Raw genomic sequence first — 17,965 nt, 5'->3', positions numbered from 1 at the left:
ATGAAGAAGCAACCTCTGAGTAATAAAATTGTCCTCTGGGTGGTGTGACTTATGAGTGTCCTGGTGTTGGAATGAAAGAGCACAAACATTGAGATGGTTAAGCCAACAGAACATAACTTTACAGCATAGCGTTCAGTCCTGATGGGAAACATCATCTCTTGGTGGCTGTGCGCCAGCTTCAAAAAAATTATGCCGCTATATTTTGGGCTGCCTCCCACAAACACACCCTCACACTCACATATCACGGGACGCTGAAGTTATTCCAGTCTCATATGACTTGCTGAAAAGTCAACGTGCGGTGGATCACATTTCCTTTTGCGTATGTGTGTGTGAAATTACACCTACATCACACACACACACAAGCAAGCACACTGAGAGCAACAACAGTATGGACATAAATAAGGGTGCCATTATTATGAATGTCATTTACCTTCCAGAAGACAATGGAAAGATGTCATAAAAAAGATTTATAATCCCTCAGCACATTTTGTTGAAGCGCATTTGTTTTGATTTTCCACAGTTCAGGGTCAAATGTCAGCACTGTTTGTTCACTAAGACACTTTACCTCAAATGACTTCAAGAGGCCTTTCTCATTAAAACACTGTTTGTTTTTGTTTTTCGTTTGCTTTCTGAGAAAATGTTTTTTAGTGATTTTTTTTTTTTTGGGTTTAACCAGGGATAAACAGAAAGTTGAAAAAACAAAAAAAGATCATAAGTGTCACTTGTGCACTTAATTTAAGCTGCACTAAAGGATACAAAAAAAAAAAAAAGAAAAAATTATTTTAAAGCAATAGTTCACCCAAAAATGAAACTTTGCAGAAAATGTACTCACGCTCAGGCCATTCAACATGTAGCTGAGTTTGTTTGTTCATGGGAGCAGCTTTGGAGAAATTCAGCATTATATCACTTGCTCACGAATGAATCATCTGCAGTGAATGGGTGCCGTCAGAATGAGAGTCCAAACAGCTGATAAAAACATCACAATGATACAGAAGTAATCCACACCACTTCAGGTCATCAATTAATGTCTTGTAAAGTGAAAAGCTTCATATCACATACTGTATGGCCAAAATACAAATGCCATAAACTATAATAATTCTACTTCCAGTGAAATATCTGTCTCTGTTGTCCTCTCCCATCAAAATTGTTGTGATTACGCAGCTTACATTGCTCTACATGTCATGCAATATCCTAAACAGACACTATAATGCAGGAAATCAATAACAATCTCATGATGAAATGACTACAAAGTCACTTCTAATAGTAACTAGTATTGTAGTTCACGTATTTGCTGTTACTGGCATTACTTCTCATTTACATAAAGTTAAATGTTCGCATTGTTCTGTGAATCGTTCAGTGTGAACACGTCTTTATAACTGTATTGTCACACCAGGCCTTAAAGAGATGTAATATCATATAGCAACAAGTGACAAAAGCTCTCTATTCCATGTTCAATTGTTTTTTTTAATGGAATATATATAATATATCTTTTTTTAATTAGTTTTATTGTATCCAAACAAACACAAAAAGTGACCATTGACAAGTCATTACAGCCACCTCTATTTTTTTCAGTAAGCATTTTCAATTGTAAACTAAAGTATAAATATTAGATGAAAAACTTAAAAAAAATTTGAACATAACAAATGTTAAAAATAAACTACAAAAATGACTAAAAATAAGTAGTATAATAGTTTAGCTAAATGTAAACATTTAAAAAGTAAAAAATTAAACTAAAATAAAAAAAACTGAAAATGTAAGAAGAAATAAGTAAACTAACACAAATAAATAATTTAAAGTTGAAATACTAAAAGGGTTATATAGTAAGTAATATAGAAAAAAAAAACTATTAAAAATGTTAAACTTAATGAGAACTGAAAATATAAAAAAACGTAAACAAACTGAAATCAATAAGGTTAAGTTGAAGTACCAAAAGTACAAAAACTTACATAGAAAAAGTATTAAAAATAATACAAATTACAGAAAATATTAAATAATATAAAATATTTGTGAATACTATAACAAAACATTCAATACCAGTCAAAAGTTTTTGAACAGTAAGATTTTTAATGTTTTTTAAAGTCTCTTCTGCTCACCAAGCCTGCATTTATGTGATCCAAAGTACAGCAAAAACTATAACAAATATTTTAACTATTTAAAATAACTGTTTTCGATTCGAATATATTAAGATGTTATTTATTCCTGGGATCAAAGCTGAATTTTCAGCATCATTACTCCAGTCTTCAGTGTCACGTGATCCTTCGGAAATCATATTAATATGCTAAGTTGCTGTTCAAGAAACATTTATTATTATTATTCTTATCAATATTTAAAACAGTTCTTTGATGATTAGAAAGATTCAAAGATCAACATTAATCTGAAATAAAAAGCTTTTTGTGTTTTTTTATATTTTCCACTATACCATTCAAAAGTTAGGAGTCAGTATAATTTTAAAAGTGATAAATTACATTTTGAAATGTATTCAAATAGAAAACAAACAAAACAATATATATCACAATTTGAGTGTTTTTGCTGTGCTTTGGATCTAATAAATGCAGGTGAGCAGATGTTTGTTTTTCATTAAAAAACTTACTGTTCAAAAACTTTTGACTGGTAGTGTATATAATTCTCAAATAACACTGGTGCTTTTTAAATCAGTTCCATGATGTGTGTATGTTTTCTCCCATCAGTTTGTAGAAGTGGAGGGTCAGATCACCTCTCTGGTGGACCTGTACCCATCCCTCCTAAGGAAGGGATACCGGAGAGAAATCTTCATCGCTGTAATCTGCGTCATCAGTTACCTGCTGGGACTCACCATGGTCACTAAAGTAAGTGAGAGCGAGACAGAACAGAGGAGTGTGATTTATTGATCTGCAGTGTCTGAATGCTGAACGTGTGTCCGTCTCTCTCAGGGTGGCATGTACGTCTTCCAGCTGTTTGACTACTATGCCGCCAGCGGTGTGTGCCTTCTCTGGGTTGCATTCTTTGAATGTGTTGCAGTAGCCTGGGTTTACGGTAAATACACACAAGACTAGATTTAATTTGTTTTGTTTTCGTTTTTCTTAGATTTTCACTTAATTTTTAAGGGAAGGGCTAATTTAGAATGTTATACTTCACTTCTATGATACAGTACAAGTATAAAATCGATTTTAAATTTCATATAATTATATCAATCATATTTGTGACCCTGGACCACAAAACCAGTCATAAGGTAAAATTTTACCAAACTGAGATGTATACAAATAAGCTTTCTATTGATGTATGGTTTGTTAGGATAGGACAATATTTGGCCGAGATACATCTATTTGAAAATCTGGAATCTGAGGGTGGAAAAAAATCTAAATACTGAGAAAATCACCTTTAAAGTTGTCCAAATTAGGTTCTTAATGCATATTACTAATCAAAAATTACATTTTGATATATTTACAGTAGGAATTTTACAAAAAAATCTTCATGAACATGATCTTTACTTAATTTCCTAATGATTTTTGGCATAAAAGAAAAATCTAAAATTTTGACCCATGCAATGTATTTTTGGCTATTGCTACAAACATACCCCAGCGACTTAAGGCTGGTTTTGTGGTCCAGGGTCACATTTTAATTAAATTTTAATTTTAATAAATTATATAAATATATAATTTATAGAAAAAGAGTCATTCTAATTTTAAAGGATATTTTATAATACCTGAAGGCTTTTTTTATCTGAATTAGATTTTATTTTTATTTAATATTTTCTGAATAGTTTTCTTAATTATTTAAGAAAAAAACATTATGACTTTTTTAGTTTTACTTCCCCTCTATATACATATATTTTAAACAAAAAATGTTAAAATCTGTACATTTACAATCTTAAGGAAAGATGGGATTTCAATATTAGATTTTTTTTATTTCAATTTTATTTAGTTATTTAGTACTTTTTAGATTTAGAATAGTCTACATCACCTCTATGATGTATAAAAAAAGTGAAAAGTTTGAAAAGAAATCTATCAATCATATTTTAATTCATTTGGTTTTATGTAAATATATAATTTATAGAAAAAGAGTCATTTCAGTTTTAAAGGATATTTTATAATACTTGAAGGCTTTTTATTTGAATAAAATGTAATTTTTATTTTTTTCATTTTAATTTTATTGAAAATTTTCTACAATTTTCTCTTAATTAAGAAAAAAAAGGTAACTATTTGTTTTACTTTGCCTCTATAATACATGTATTTTAAACTAAAATCTGTAAATTAAATTTTTTTAAAGGAAAGATGGGGTTTCGATATTAGATTTTATTTTCATTTTATTTTATTTTGTTTTAAGTTCTTAGATTTTCACTTACTTTATAAGGAAAAATTCAGTATTCTACGTCACCTCTATGATAAAAAAATTTTTCCAAGAAAAGAAATCTTATCAATCATATTTTAATTCATTTGGTATTATATAAATATATAATTTATAGAAAACAAGGCATTCTAGTTTAAAAGGATATTTTATAATACCTGAAGGCTTTTTATTAGAATTATGTTTTATTTAGCTTAGATTTAACTTAGATTTTTACTTAAGGAACAATTCTGTAGATTCTACATCACCTCTATGATTACTACTTTTTTATTTTTTATTTTTCAAGAAAATAAATCTATCAATCATATTTTAATTATACAAATATATAGTTTATAGAAAAAGAGTCATTTTGGTTTTAAAGGATATTTTATAATACAATTTGAATTACATTTGATTTTTATTTCAAATGTTATTTTTTTAACCTTTTCTCACATTTTGTCTTAATTGTTTAAGAAAAAGTGAATTCTGACTAGAATAAATTTTATAACATGTATTTATAAAAAACCTGTGAATTTCCACTTTTTTAAAGAAATACTTAAATCAGATAATTAATTTGGCATATTATAATTCATTTATATACATAAACTATTATTTGAGATTTTTAGGTTGATATGTAAGACACTGATAATTTTATTTATTAAGGATGACATGAATTGATCAAAAATGAGAGTAAAATCATTAATAATGTTACACGATTTCAATTTCAAATAAATGCTCTTGGTGGTTGCTAGGCAGAATTAAGTCCTAATTTTAAAATATAAGTTTCTTTATTTTAATTGTACAAATATTTCACAATATTATTGTTTTAGCCTTGGTGAGTATAAGTAACTTTAAAAAAACATTAAAAAAACCTTAGTTTATATAAAAGTTATATACATTTAATTCATTCATATACATTTTAAACATAATGCTGATACATAAACGATCGTTTAGAAGTTATGCATCACCTACGCAGATACACAAATGATTATAAAAATCACTGAGTCTCTTCAAAAACAGATGCTGTAGTTACTTGTGTTTACAGCATGATCTTATGATCTTTGCATTAAGCTGATTATTGTTGCTCAATCAACAGTCCAACAATGTTTGCTGAGATTAATCTTATATAATCTTATTTAGTCTTATATAATCACATCAGCCCTCTGGCCTTATTTCAGTTCTCTATTTTTGTGGCCCCACATGAAATCAGCAAACTTTTCCAAATATCAATCACTACACAAATTTTAACTGCATGTGTGTGTGTGTGTGTGTGTGTGTGTGTGTTTGCAGGGGCTGATAATTTCTACGATGCTATAGAGGACATGATCGGCTACAGACCCAACAGCTGGATGAAATGGAGCTGGATGCTGATCACTCCCGTCCTTTGTGTGGTAAGTGTTTGTGAACACAGTTTATGCTTGAGAAAAATGGTTTGTGACTATTATTTCTCTTTCAGGGTTGTTTCGTCTTTTCATTGGTGAAATACAAGCCGCTCACCTATAACAAGTTTTACGAGTATCCTGATTGGTCTGTTGGATTGGGTTGGGCTCTTGCACTGGCTTCTATGATTTGCATCCCGATGATGGTCGTCATCAAAATCATCCAATCAGATGGCTCCCTGATAGAGGTGAGAAATTAAAATTCAAAACACTTCAAACATGTACACCTTTTGGCATTTTAATCGTATTTAAATTCTACTTTATCAAGAAAAGCTATTTATCAATTCATTATATGTATTGTTTACAGAGAAACAGTCTAGTTCTAGTTTTAAAGGATATATGTGACCCTGGACCACAAAACCAGTCATAAGGTTAAATTTTATAAAACTGAGTTGTATACATCATATGAAAGCTCAATAAATAAGCTTTCTTTTGATATATTGTTTGTTAGGATAGGACAATATTTGGCAGAGATACGTCTATTTGAAAATCTGGAATCTGAGGGTGGGAAAAAAAATCAAAATACTGAGAAAATCACCTTTAAAGTTGTCCAAATTAAGTTCTTAACAATGCATATTGCTAATCAAAAATTACATTTTGATATATTTACAGTAGGAATTTTACAAAAAATCTTCATGGAACATGATCTTCACTTAATTTCCTAATGATTTTTGGCATAATGGAAAAATCAATAATTTTGACCCATACAATGTATTTTTGGCTATTGCTACAAATATACCCCAGCGACTTAAGACTGGTTTTGTGGTCCAGGGTCACATATTATATTAAGATATTATATTTTTATTTGTATTTATTTGAATTGTTTTTATTTTTTTTTACTACTTAACTACTTCTACTTTACCTATATAATAAAAGTATATAAAATAAATTAAATCAGGAATTTCAGCTTTTTTTCTAAAGAAAATAAATATATATATATATATATATATATATATATATATATATATATATATATATATATATATATATATATATATATATATATATATATATATATATATATATATATATATATATATAATTAGATCATTTCTAAAATTTTAAAAGGACATAATAACGTATGGATGTGAATTTTCAATTTTTTAAACTAAATTTGATTTACTTTATTTCATATTTTGTTGACATTTTATTACTTTTTACTTTCTTTTATTACTATTTTTGATAAGATTTTTTTTTTTGTTGTTATTTAAAAAGTAAATTTTAAAATATTTTTTAAATTCCCCTCTATAATTAAAATAAAACTGTGTTAAAATCTGTAAATATATTTTAATTAAGTCGGCATTCTATACATAGATACCGGTTTAAAAAAAATTTAAAAATACAAGTACAAGCAAAAAAATAAATAAAAATTTTTCCAAGAAAATAAATCTATCAATTATATTTTAATTAATTTGGTATTAAATAAATAGATAATTTCTAGAGTCATTCTAGTTTAAAATCTTTTATTTGAATTGAATATTTTTTAAATTAAATTTAATTCAGTTTCATTTATCTTTTTATAAAATGTTTCCTTTTAATAAAAAAAAAAAATTTAAAGTCAGATTATCTTTGTTTCCCTCTATAAAAAAAATAAAATTGGTTAAAATCTGTAAATATATTTTAATTAAGTTGGCATTCTATACATAGATACCGGTTTAAAAAAAAAATTTAAAATACAAGTACAAACAAAAAAATAAATAAAATTTTTTCCAAGAAAATAAATCTATCAATTATATTTTAATTAATTTGGTATTAAATAAATAGATAATTTTTAGAGTCATTCTAGTTTAAAATCTTTTATTTGAATTGAATATTTTTTTTATTAAATTTAATTCAGTTTTATTTATCTTTTTATAAAATGTTTCCTTTTAATAAAGTCAGATTATCTTTGTTTCCCTCTATAAAAAAAATAAAATTGGTTAAAATCTGTAAATATATTTTAATTAAGTTGGCACTGTATACATAGATACCGGTTTAAAAAAAAAATACAAGTACAAACAAAAATAAATAATTTCTTTTTATCTTTAATATCTTTTTATAAAATGTTTCCTTTTAATTAAGAAAAAAAAGTCAGATTATCTTTGTTTCCCTTGATAATTAAAATACAATTGTGTTACAATCTGTAAATATATTTTAATTAAGTTGGTACTGTATATATAGACACCGGTTTTCGAAAATAAATTAAATTAATTAAATACAAGTACAAACAAACAATTATTATTATTATTATTATTATTATTATTTTTTTTTTCATTTTTGTATCTCTCTGATTAAATAGCATCAATAAAAAGAGTTAAACTAATAAAAAACTAAATTCATTAAAAAAAAAATCATAAAAAATATTTTTGGTTTTAGATTCTGCTGATCACATCAGTTTTATTTATCTTTTTATAAAATGTTTCCTTTTAATAAAGTCAGATTATCTTTGTTTCCCTCTATAAAAAAAATTAAATTGGTTAAAATCTGTAAATATATTTTAATTAAGTTGGCACTGTATACATAGATACCGGTTTAAAAAAAAAAAATACAAGTACAAACAAAAATAAATAATTTCTTTTTATCTTTAATATCTTTTTATAAAATGTTTCCTTTTAATTAAGAAAAAAAAGTCAGATTATCTTTGTTTCCCTTGATAATTAAAATACAATTGTGTTACAATCTGTAAATATATTTTAATTAAGTTGGTACTGTATATATAGACACCGGTTTTCGAAAATAAATTAAATTAATTAAATACAAGTACAAACAAACAATTATTATTATTATTATTATTTTTTTTTTTTTTCATTTTTGTATCTCTCTGATTAAATAGCATCAATAAAAAGAGTTAAACTTATAAAAAACTAAATTCATTAAAAAAAAAAATCTTTGCTGATCACATCACACAAAAAGGGTATTTTAAAATAGGTTTATAATATCATCTATAATTTCTGTTCTAGGCCATAACAGTAACAATTATCAGCTGTCATCTGCATTAATAATTTGTAATAATAGTCTTGAAAAAGTCCTAAAGTGAATGTCTGTTTTGTGTTTAGCGGATCAAAGCCGTGGCTGCGCCGGTTAAAGGAGGCGCGAGCTCTCGCCCGAAGGAGTACAGCCTGAAGAACAGCGAGCTGCTTCACCCACTGGACCCCAACGGCATCCATGCCTTCACCAAACAGAGCCACACCATCGTAGAAACTACTATGTGAGACTCTCTAAGAGAGATTCCCATATTCTCCCGCACCTATCCTCTCCTATAGGAGATCCCGTTTTCCTGTCGTCCCGCTCCCTCCCCCTCCGTTCCTCTTTCTCGCTCTGCACTAGTGCGTTTTTATGAAATGATCTTATATCGATATATCTTTTTTGCCATGTAGGACTTGTACTCTGATTGTAATCAATGGTATTAGCACTAATGCTGATATTGTAATAACCTGATGTGAGCTTTAGCCGTATGGGGCGGTTTGTTTAATCTGTAGTGCACCGTTTCACATTAAACCACGTCCTAACCAGGACCGACACAAGGTTTTCCACTCATTGCATTATGATTTCTTTCAAATGAATCAGAGTTTTGGTCATAAACGGCCACAATGAGGCATATCGCTTTCTGTTAAGGTCCTGACACCCTGAATAGCCCTGCCCAAAAAAAAGTGAAAAAATTATTCTTTTTTTTTTTTTTTTTTTTCCTACATTCGATCTTTTATTTTATTTTATGAATTCAGACTTTTCTACTTCCCTTCAATAATAAATGGTATTTAAAAGATTAAAATCAGGACATTTCTTCAAGAAATTTTAATTAATTTAATCATTTTTTTACATCAGATTTACTCTAAATGCTGTTTACACTAGAAAGTTTATAATGTCATTAATAATTATTTTATTTTATAAATTTAGACTTTTCTACTTTTCTACCCTTAATCATACATTTATTTAAAAGAATAAATGTAATAAATGTAAATTCTTTTTACTCTGAATGCTGTTCACACTAAATCTTAAACAATTTTACAATAGGTTTATAATATTGTTATAATTTTGGCTATCATTATAAACTCTATATCACTTATTTTATTTTATTTTATTTTATTAATTCAGACTTTTCTACTTCCCTTTAATAATAAATGTATTTAAAAAGACTTAAAATCAGGACATTTTGGCTGTCATTATAAACTATATCACTTATTTATTTTATGAATTCAGACTTTTCTATTTCTCTTCAATAGTACAGATATTTAAAAAGACTTAAAAGCAGCATTTATTTAATTGATTCAGATTTTAATGTAGTTGATATGGTATACATAAATACCCTTTTTAAATAAAACATTTATTAAAAAAAACGCTAAATCTAAAACAATTTCAAAATAGGTTTATAATATCATTAATAATTTTGGCATTAAAAACTATATCGATTTATTTTATTTTATGAATTCAGACTTTTCTACTTCCCTTCAATAATACATTTATTCAAAAAGACTTAAAATCAGGAAATTTTTACTTTCTACAAGAAAAGATATAATTTAATTCATTCAGATTTTAATTTATTTAATATGGTATACATAAATACCCTTTTTTAATAAATAAATAAAATTTTAAATTTTATAGTTTCAGATTTACTGAGTCATTAATAATTTTGGCTATCATTATTAACTATATCCCTTAATTTTATTTTAATTAATTTAGACTTTTCTACTTCCCTTCAATAATACATGTATTTAAAAAGACTTCAAATCAGGAAATTTTGGCTGTCATTATAAACTATATCACTTATTTTAATATTTAATTTAATGTAATTTATTTGATTAATTCAGTCTTTTCTACTTCCCTTCAATATTATATTTTAAAAGACCTAAAATCAGGAAATTTCTACTTTCTTCAAGAAAAGAAATCAATTAAGTCATGCAGATTTTAATTTATTTAATATGAGTTTCAAATTTAATCTGAATGCCGTTTACACTAAATCTAAAACAATTTTAAAATAGGTTTATAATATCATTAATAATTTTGGCTATCATTATAAGCTATATCGCTTATTTTATTTAATGTTTTAATTTTAGACTTTTCTTCTTCCCTTCAATAATACATTTATTTACAAAGACCTAAAATCAGGAAAATTTCGACTTTCTTCAAGACAAGATATCATTTAATTCATTCAGATTTTAATTTATTTGATATGGTATACATAAATAAAAAAAATATTCATTTCAGATTTAATCAATGCTGTTCACACTAAATCTAAAACAATTTTAATATAGGTTTATAATATCATTAATAATTTTGGCTATCATTATAAGCTACATTGCTTATTTGATTGAATTTTATAAATTCAGACTTTCCTACTTCCCTTCAATAATACATTTATTTAAAAAAGACCTAAATTCAGGAAATTTCTACTTTCTCCAAAAACAGATATCATTTAATTAATTCAGAATTTACTTCATTTGATATTGTAAACATAAAAAAATTATTGTATAGTTTCAGATTTAATCTGAATGCCGTTCACACCAAATCTAAAACAAGTTTGAAAACAGGTTTATAATATCATTAATAATTTTGGCTATCATCACTGCTTTATTTTTTATAACAGTTTCGAATACCTGTTCATTCCCTCAAATAAATGAAAGCAACATCACAGCAAAATCTCATTGGTCTCCGCAAAGATTTCCATACATTAATCAATGATTAGATTCTGATTTTGCCGCTTTGCATGGCATTTTACTTTCTGCGAGGACTTTTAATGTGTCGCACCTGGTTAGGACGGCAATTCATCAGCAGAGAGAGCGAGTTTTAGCTTCATTTTTAGGAAAAGACTTACTGTAAAACAGCAACGATCTAAATGTGACATAAGCTACATTATGACGTCCGTCAGTGGTTGTGGCAGTAACTCTTGTTCGATGAGATTCTTAAATGTTCTTTGTCTTGAAGAAAAATGAATGTACCTCCGCTTTGAGCGGACGCTGTGCACAGACATGCGCAAACACGTAAGACATAAGCAAACCTTAACGCTCTGTCCTTTCGTCTCTCCTTGAACCATAGTGATCACTGCCATCGCACACGTCGAGCCACTGAGTTCATTAACACTGTAGGCAGCTGTGTTCACTAATATGAGTATCATTTGATGCACTATTATAAGAGAGCTGATGATTATCAACATCACGCAGAGCCGCTTGGCAGCACTTTACTAGCTGGTCATGTACAGCGGGGTCCGAAGGTCTGAGATAATGTGTGTGTGCATATATATACCCATACAGTATATGTATACACATACATACACCCACACACATTTTTAAACTTAAAATGTTTTTATATTGTAAAGAATTCTAACTTTTCTACTTCCCCAGATTTTATATATAAGAAAAAAAACACAACCTGGTAAAGTCAGGTCATTGCATTCATTTGGTATTGTAGTTTTTAAAAGACTATTATTTAAATAATAATAGTCAATCTATTTTTTAGATGTTTTATTTGATATTCAATGTTTTTTGTGTTTTAGATTACTGCTACAGAGCCATGCACATGACTTCCAGACTAAAATATATATTGTGACCATCAATTAAGAATTTGTTCCTTTGTTTTAGTTCCCTTATTTTAATCGCAATAGTACAACGTGGCCACAATTTACTAAAATGAGGGAATGAATTAATAAGTTCCCTAGTAAAAAAAAAAAAAAAAAAAACCAATCTTTGGTAGAAATTCGTAGCAATAGCCAAAAATGCACTGTATGGGTCAAAATTATCAATTTTTCTTTTATGCCAGAAATCATTAGGATATTAAGTAAAGATGATGTTCCATTAAGATATTTTGTAAATTTTCTACCGTAAATATATCTAAACTTAATTTTGATTAGTAATATGCATTGCTAAGAACTTAATTTGAACAACTTTAAAGGGTATTTTCGAAATATTTTGATTTATTTGCACCCTCAGATTCCAGTTTTCAAATAGTTGGAATCTCAGTGAAATCTTGGCTACAGTAACAAAACAAAGTTTCCATGAAAATATTTTGTACATTTTCTGCCGTAAATACATCAAAACTTAATTTTTGATTAGTAATATGCATTGCTAAAAAATGTGATTTTCTCAATATTTTGAGATTTTTGTGCACCCTCAGATTCCAGATTTATTTTGTGCTAAGTATACTACAAAAATATTTGCATATTTACACACTTAATAAAATAGGGCCCTATCATTTCTGTGATGCGGAAAACACAGATGGACTTGCAAAATCCAGTCATAAAAATGGAATTTACTGTATAAAATGGAATTTTGGATGAATAAATCAAAAGTAGGTTGGTACACTTTAAATCAAAATGCAATATGGATGTGTTCATAATCCCTACAACTGCTCTGAGAGTCATTTCATGAGCATTTTACAGTTTCTTTTGACAAAAACTATCCTCATATCATATACAAACAGAAACGTAAAGGTCTTCACAGCAACCCATCAAAATAAAAGTTTGGTGCAACTTGAAAAAACTATGACAGGAAATTATAACACAACTAAAGAATACAAAATTATTATTTATTTACCAGAAAAATGTAAATACACAACACAGCAATAAATAAAATAATAATCAATTGTTTTTAACAACATTGAAATTTAATGAAACCATTCAAATGGAATCCAGACAATTAATGGAAAACAGAATCTGGTCAAAATAAAACTGAACATATTTTTAATAGGGCCTTAAAATGTAAAGAAATTGCTGTTAAATTGGTTAAGTTTAATTATTTCTATCAATTAGACATGCTTTTTGGTTGCTATTTTGAAATTTAACCATTAAATCAAAGTCTAGAAAACTGAATAAAATGCAATTTTGTAAAAAAAATAAAAAAAAAAGTCATATATTATAAATCTTGCATTTAAAGGCTGATATTATACAGAGGTGTGCCAATAAATATGTGGGTCTGAAGTATACTTAGCATAAAAAAATGTATTTTAAATAAATTATGGCTTCCCCCCCCCCCCCCCTAGGGTTATGGGAATGATTTCTTCATTTGTTCTTAATTTGTGGCCACTATTATATATATACACATATATTCATTATGAGTTATACTATCTGCATAATATTTTCAAAAAAGCTGACATGAACAAAACCTAATGCACATCTTGTGCTTCAGTGGACCAACTTTACAAAGAGTCACATGATCAATGCCACTAATTCACTTCCTTTAAATTAGTAACCTAAAAAGTGCAAAAAAAAAAATGGATTCCTAGACACTTCAGACGTTTGAAAGCCGCTGTCTATGACATGATTCAGCACAGCCAAACTCGCTCACAATCATCAAACCATCAGCTTTCAGAATGAACGCAGGAAACCTGGGCTTTATGTCCTTGCACAGAGACACTGCCTAAGAATGAGATTGTGCAATTGTCTCTTGAGCCTTAAAACGTCCAAATATTGAAGCTAATCACCAACAGCGAAGAACTGCCCTTCATAATACCTATGTGTCCTTTACCTTTGACCACCCACCCTCCATAAATACCATCCCCTCTCACCCCAGCGTCTTTGTACACCATCAGCTCATCCGACCTGACCTGTGACCCCCGAACTCTTCTAGATTTAGCTAGACCCTCTGACCTGTTTCCACCGATCTTGAGCTAACTGTTCACTAAGCAAGTGTTTGCTCATTTGTAGTATTTTCATTTATCTAAAATTTGCCTTTTTGTATTTAACCATTTTATACTGTACCTGATGTGATTGGTCATTTGCCTATATTTTTTCTGAATGTGTTCAGAAATTTATATTTAAACGGTGATTAGTCGTCAGCCTAAATGCAACTTGCAGTGTGCAATATTTGTAAACAGCTGGCTTTGTCCATTTTTTTTTATTATAATTTCAGCTGGAAAGTACTGTAATATGATGAAAACAGGAAATTCCAAGATAAAATTTTTCATTCACATTTTGCTGTACTGTAAGGTAACTTAAACTAAAACAAACAAAAAATCTTGTAAAACCAAAGTAGTTTTGTGACAGACACCATTCTAGATGCATATTGCATCTTTCAGACAAAATAAAAAAAAATGTCCAATCTTTGTATGTGTTGTGTCAAGTCTGTTCAAAAATGTCTATACCTGCTTTTTGATGTTCTGTACCAGAATGGACCGGGATGAGGAGGATGATGGCCAGGTTCACATCTCAAACCCCAATGGAAATGCTTCTTTTTCAAATCTATTAAAGAATAACTTGCAATATCAGTTGAAGTGGTTGATAATTCAAGAGTGTGGAAACAAGTTACAACAACAGCAAAATAAAACAGTGAAACTTACTCTTTTAAACCAACTGGAGTTCGAGAAATGTGGCACAAATGAAGCATCTGTGAATTACTTGTGAACCAAATCAATCAGCTCATTGAAAAGGATCATCTCGACATATCAGCCAAATCCTTTTAACATTTGCCCTCTAACGATCGTTATTACTCCCGGTTCTTTGATCATTTGAGTCAGGCTCGGCCAATTCTGAAAGTTGATTCAGGACTCATTCCGACAATTGAAGTAGCGAGTTTGAACGGGAGAAATTTGGAAATCTGACCAGTACAATTCATGAATTAGTCATTTAGTGGCAGTGCCATCTGTTAACCAATTCAATAGGTTCGTTAAAAAAGTCCCTTGCAATAATCTTGATCAAGCAATTAAATATATGTGTATGTAACCATTGTTGCAAGAGATAGGTCATACCATTGATATTACCAGAGAAGTTAAAGAAATACGCTAGTAAACTGCACTTTTGGACGAACGGACAAACCGAATCAACTAAGTGAGTCATTTACGCTGGAATCGCTACATTTGATTAAAACTTGTGACTTTTGTCATCCATCACATCGCTTGTAATGATTTTGAAAAGCATGTATAGTCATGGATGAAATGGATATTTTTGAAACTTCGAATCAGTTATTGTGTCGCAACATGAAACGCTTCAATCAAAATTATGTATCACAAATCATTTGATTCAGATCAGGACTTCATAGTGGGTTCGCGACTTCAGAGTGGTTTCGCAAATTGAATGATCATTATTCAGACTGGGATACTGTATCGCGGATCATGAATCGTTTGATTTAGATCGTGACATTGGAGCAGGTTCGCAAATCTTACAGACTGAAACTTTGGGGGCATAAGGCAAATCATTAGATTTAGATAGGGATGCACCGATCCTTATCGGTCGATAACTTGCGCGTTTTGTCAGTAAAGCCGGTTCTGTAATCAGCGGTAAATGCCATCAGGTGCGTGATTTCACGTTGAGCCGTATATACTACACACAGCCGTTGTTCACAGACGTGCTGCGCACATTCACACTGATAATGAACATTGCTATGCGCAGCTCGTCGGTAAACAACGGCTGTGTGTAGTATATACGGCTCAACGTGAAATCACGCACCTGATGGCATTTACCGCTGATTACAGAACCAGCTTTACTGACAAAACGCGCAAGCTTTATCGACCGATTGGTATCGGTGCATCCCTAGATTTAGATTGGAACTTCGTAACGCATTCTCAAATCTTTTGATTCAGATTGAAACTTCGAAGTGTGGATTGCGAATCATTTCATTCTGATCGGGACTTCAGAGCACGTATCGCAAATCATTTGGTTTAAATCGGAAATTGGGAACGCATATAGTGAATCATTTGCTTTGGAACAGAGCTTCGGAGCACATATAGTGAATCATTTGATTCAGATCAGGACTTCAGAGTGGGTTCGCAAAATCATTTCGCAAATTGAATGTTTCACAATCGGCAATCCGAAGTCTCGATCTGAAATCATGGTACGCGAATCATTATTCTGATTATCGCAAATCATTAGATTTAGATTGGAACTTTGTAACAGATTCTCAAATATTTTGATTCAGATTGAAACTTCAGAGTGCAGATTGTGAATCATTTAATTCAGATCGGGACTTTGGAGCACGTATCACAAATAATTTGCTTTACATAGGAACTTGATGGGCAAGTGCGGGTGCAGGCGGGTAGAGACTCCTGTATGTGGAATGTGGGAAAATAAAATGATTTGCGGACTCCTGCAAAATAGAAATATCTAAACATAAAATATCTAAAAACAAAAAATTGTTATTCACCTATTGCACAAAAGCAGTAAGAACTACATAAATATGATTAGTAAGCACGAGAATAGGCAGTTTCGATTTAAAACTTGTTTGCAGCGTGAGCAATGTAGCCATCTGCTGATTTCTGGAATGCATCGCCAATCAGTGGTGTTCAAGTTAAAATCCACTCACTGCTCAATAGTTTTGCACAGTGCTGAATATTGTGTGCTTACGAATTACAACACACAAAGTGTAGACATTTATGAAAGGTTAATTGTGCATAATATCAATTGAGCTTTATGAGATCGCGTATGTACTGAGATATCAGCTTTATATCACGCAGTAGCTCATGTTTGCTTTTTTGTTAAGAATTTGTGAATGTTGATGCTTAGCCTAAATAACAAATATTTTATCCAGAGCATTTATGCTGGGGTCTAGTGGAACTTACAAGATGTTACAAAACTGTTTCATGTAAATTCAATCGATGTACTGAACAAATCTATATAGGCCCATTTTATGCGGGCTTCTGCGGGCGGGAGCAGGACAAAACATGAATGTCGCAGGCGGGAGCGGGACTAGATAACATATATTTCCGCGGGAGCGGGTGGGCGTGGGACACTACTTCGGAGCAGATTCCCGAATCTTTACATTCAGATTAGGACTTCGCAGTGCGTATTGCAAATCATTTGATTTAAATCAGATCTTCGGTGCGGGTTTGTAAAGCTTTGATTCAGATCGAAACTTCAGATCACAAATCACTTAACCCAGATCGGGACTTATTCGATGCAGGTTCGCAAATCATGGTTAATTTTTTTATTTTAAAAAACACGTATAGTGATGGATGAAATTGATCTTTTCGAAACTTCGAATCAAGTTTTTGTGTCGCAAAATGAAGCGCTTCAATTGGATTTGTGTATCGCAAAGCATTTGATTCATATCAAGACTTCAGAATGGGTTTGCGAATCATTTCGCAAATTGAATGATTCACAATCGGCGATCCGAAGTCCCGATCTGAAATGATGGTACACAAATCATTATTCAGGCTGGGACACCATCGAATGATGGTTAGGCAAAATGCTACTTTCCAAAGTCGGACATTGCTTCTTATGATTTTCAAAGGTGCAGAATATAGTAGGGACACTATGACATGTCCCTGTACCAATATCCAGTGACTTCTAGTCCTAGCAATAATGTTGATCCAACAATTCAATGTCT

General features: G+C 29.8%; 1 protein-coding gene across 1 annotated transcript in view; it reads left to right on the top strand.

Annotated features, from left to right (window-relative positions):
* The window catches only part of slc6a6a (solute carrier family 6 member 6a), a 31,126-nt gene extending 21,622 nt beyond the window's left edge, over positions 1-9,504 (top strand). Inside the window, 5 exon segments of the mRNA XM_073819715.1 lie at positions 2,615-2,825; positions 2,910-3,012; positions 5,593-5,693; positions 5,759-5,929; positions 8,777-9,504. Of these exon segments, the coding sequence (XP_073675816.1) occupies positions 2,615-2,825; positions 2,910-3,012; positions 5,593-5,693; positions 5,759-5,929; positions 8,777-8,932 (742 nt within the window). The 3' untranslated portion in view covers positions 8,933-9,504.
* Positions 9,505-17,965: the final 8,461 nt, after the last annotated feature.

This window comes from Garra rufa, chromosome 15 (assembly GCF_049309525.1).
Source record: "Garra rufa chromosome 15, GarRuf1.0, whole genome shotgun sequence".
In the NCBI taxonomy this organism is placed as follows: domain Eukaryota; kingdom Metazoa; phylum Chordata; class Actinopteri; order Cypriniformes; family Cyprinidae; genus Garra; species Garra rufa.
The sequence above is the reverse complement of the archived record's forward strand: the minus strand, read 5'-3'. Positions and strand labels throughout refer to the sequence as shown.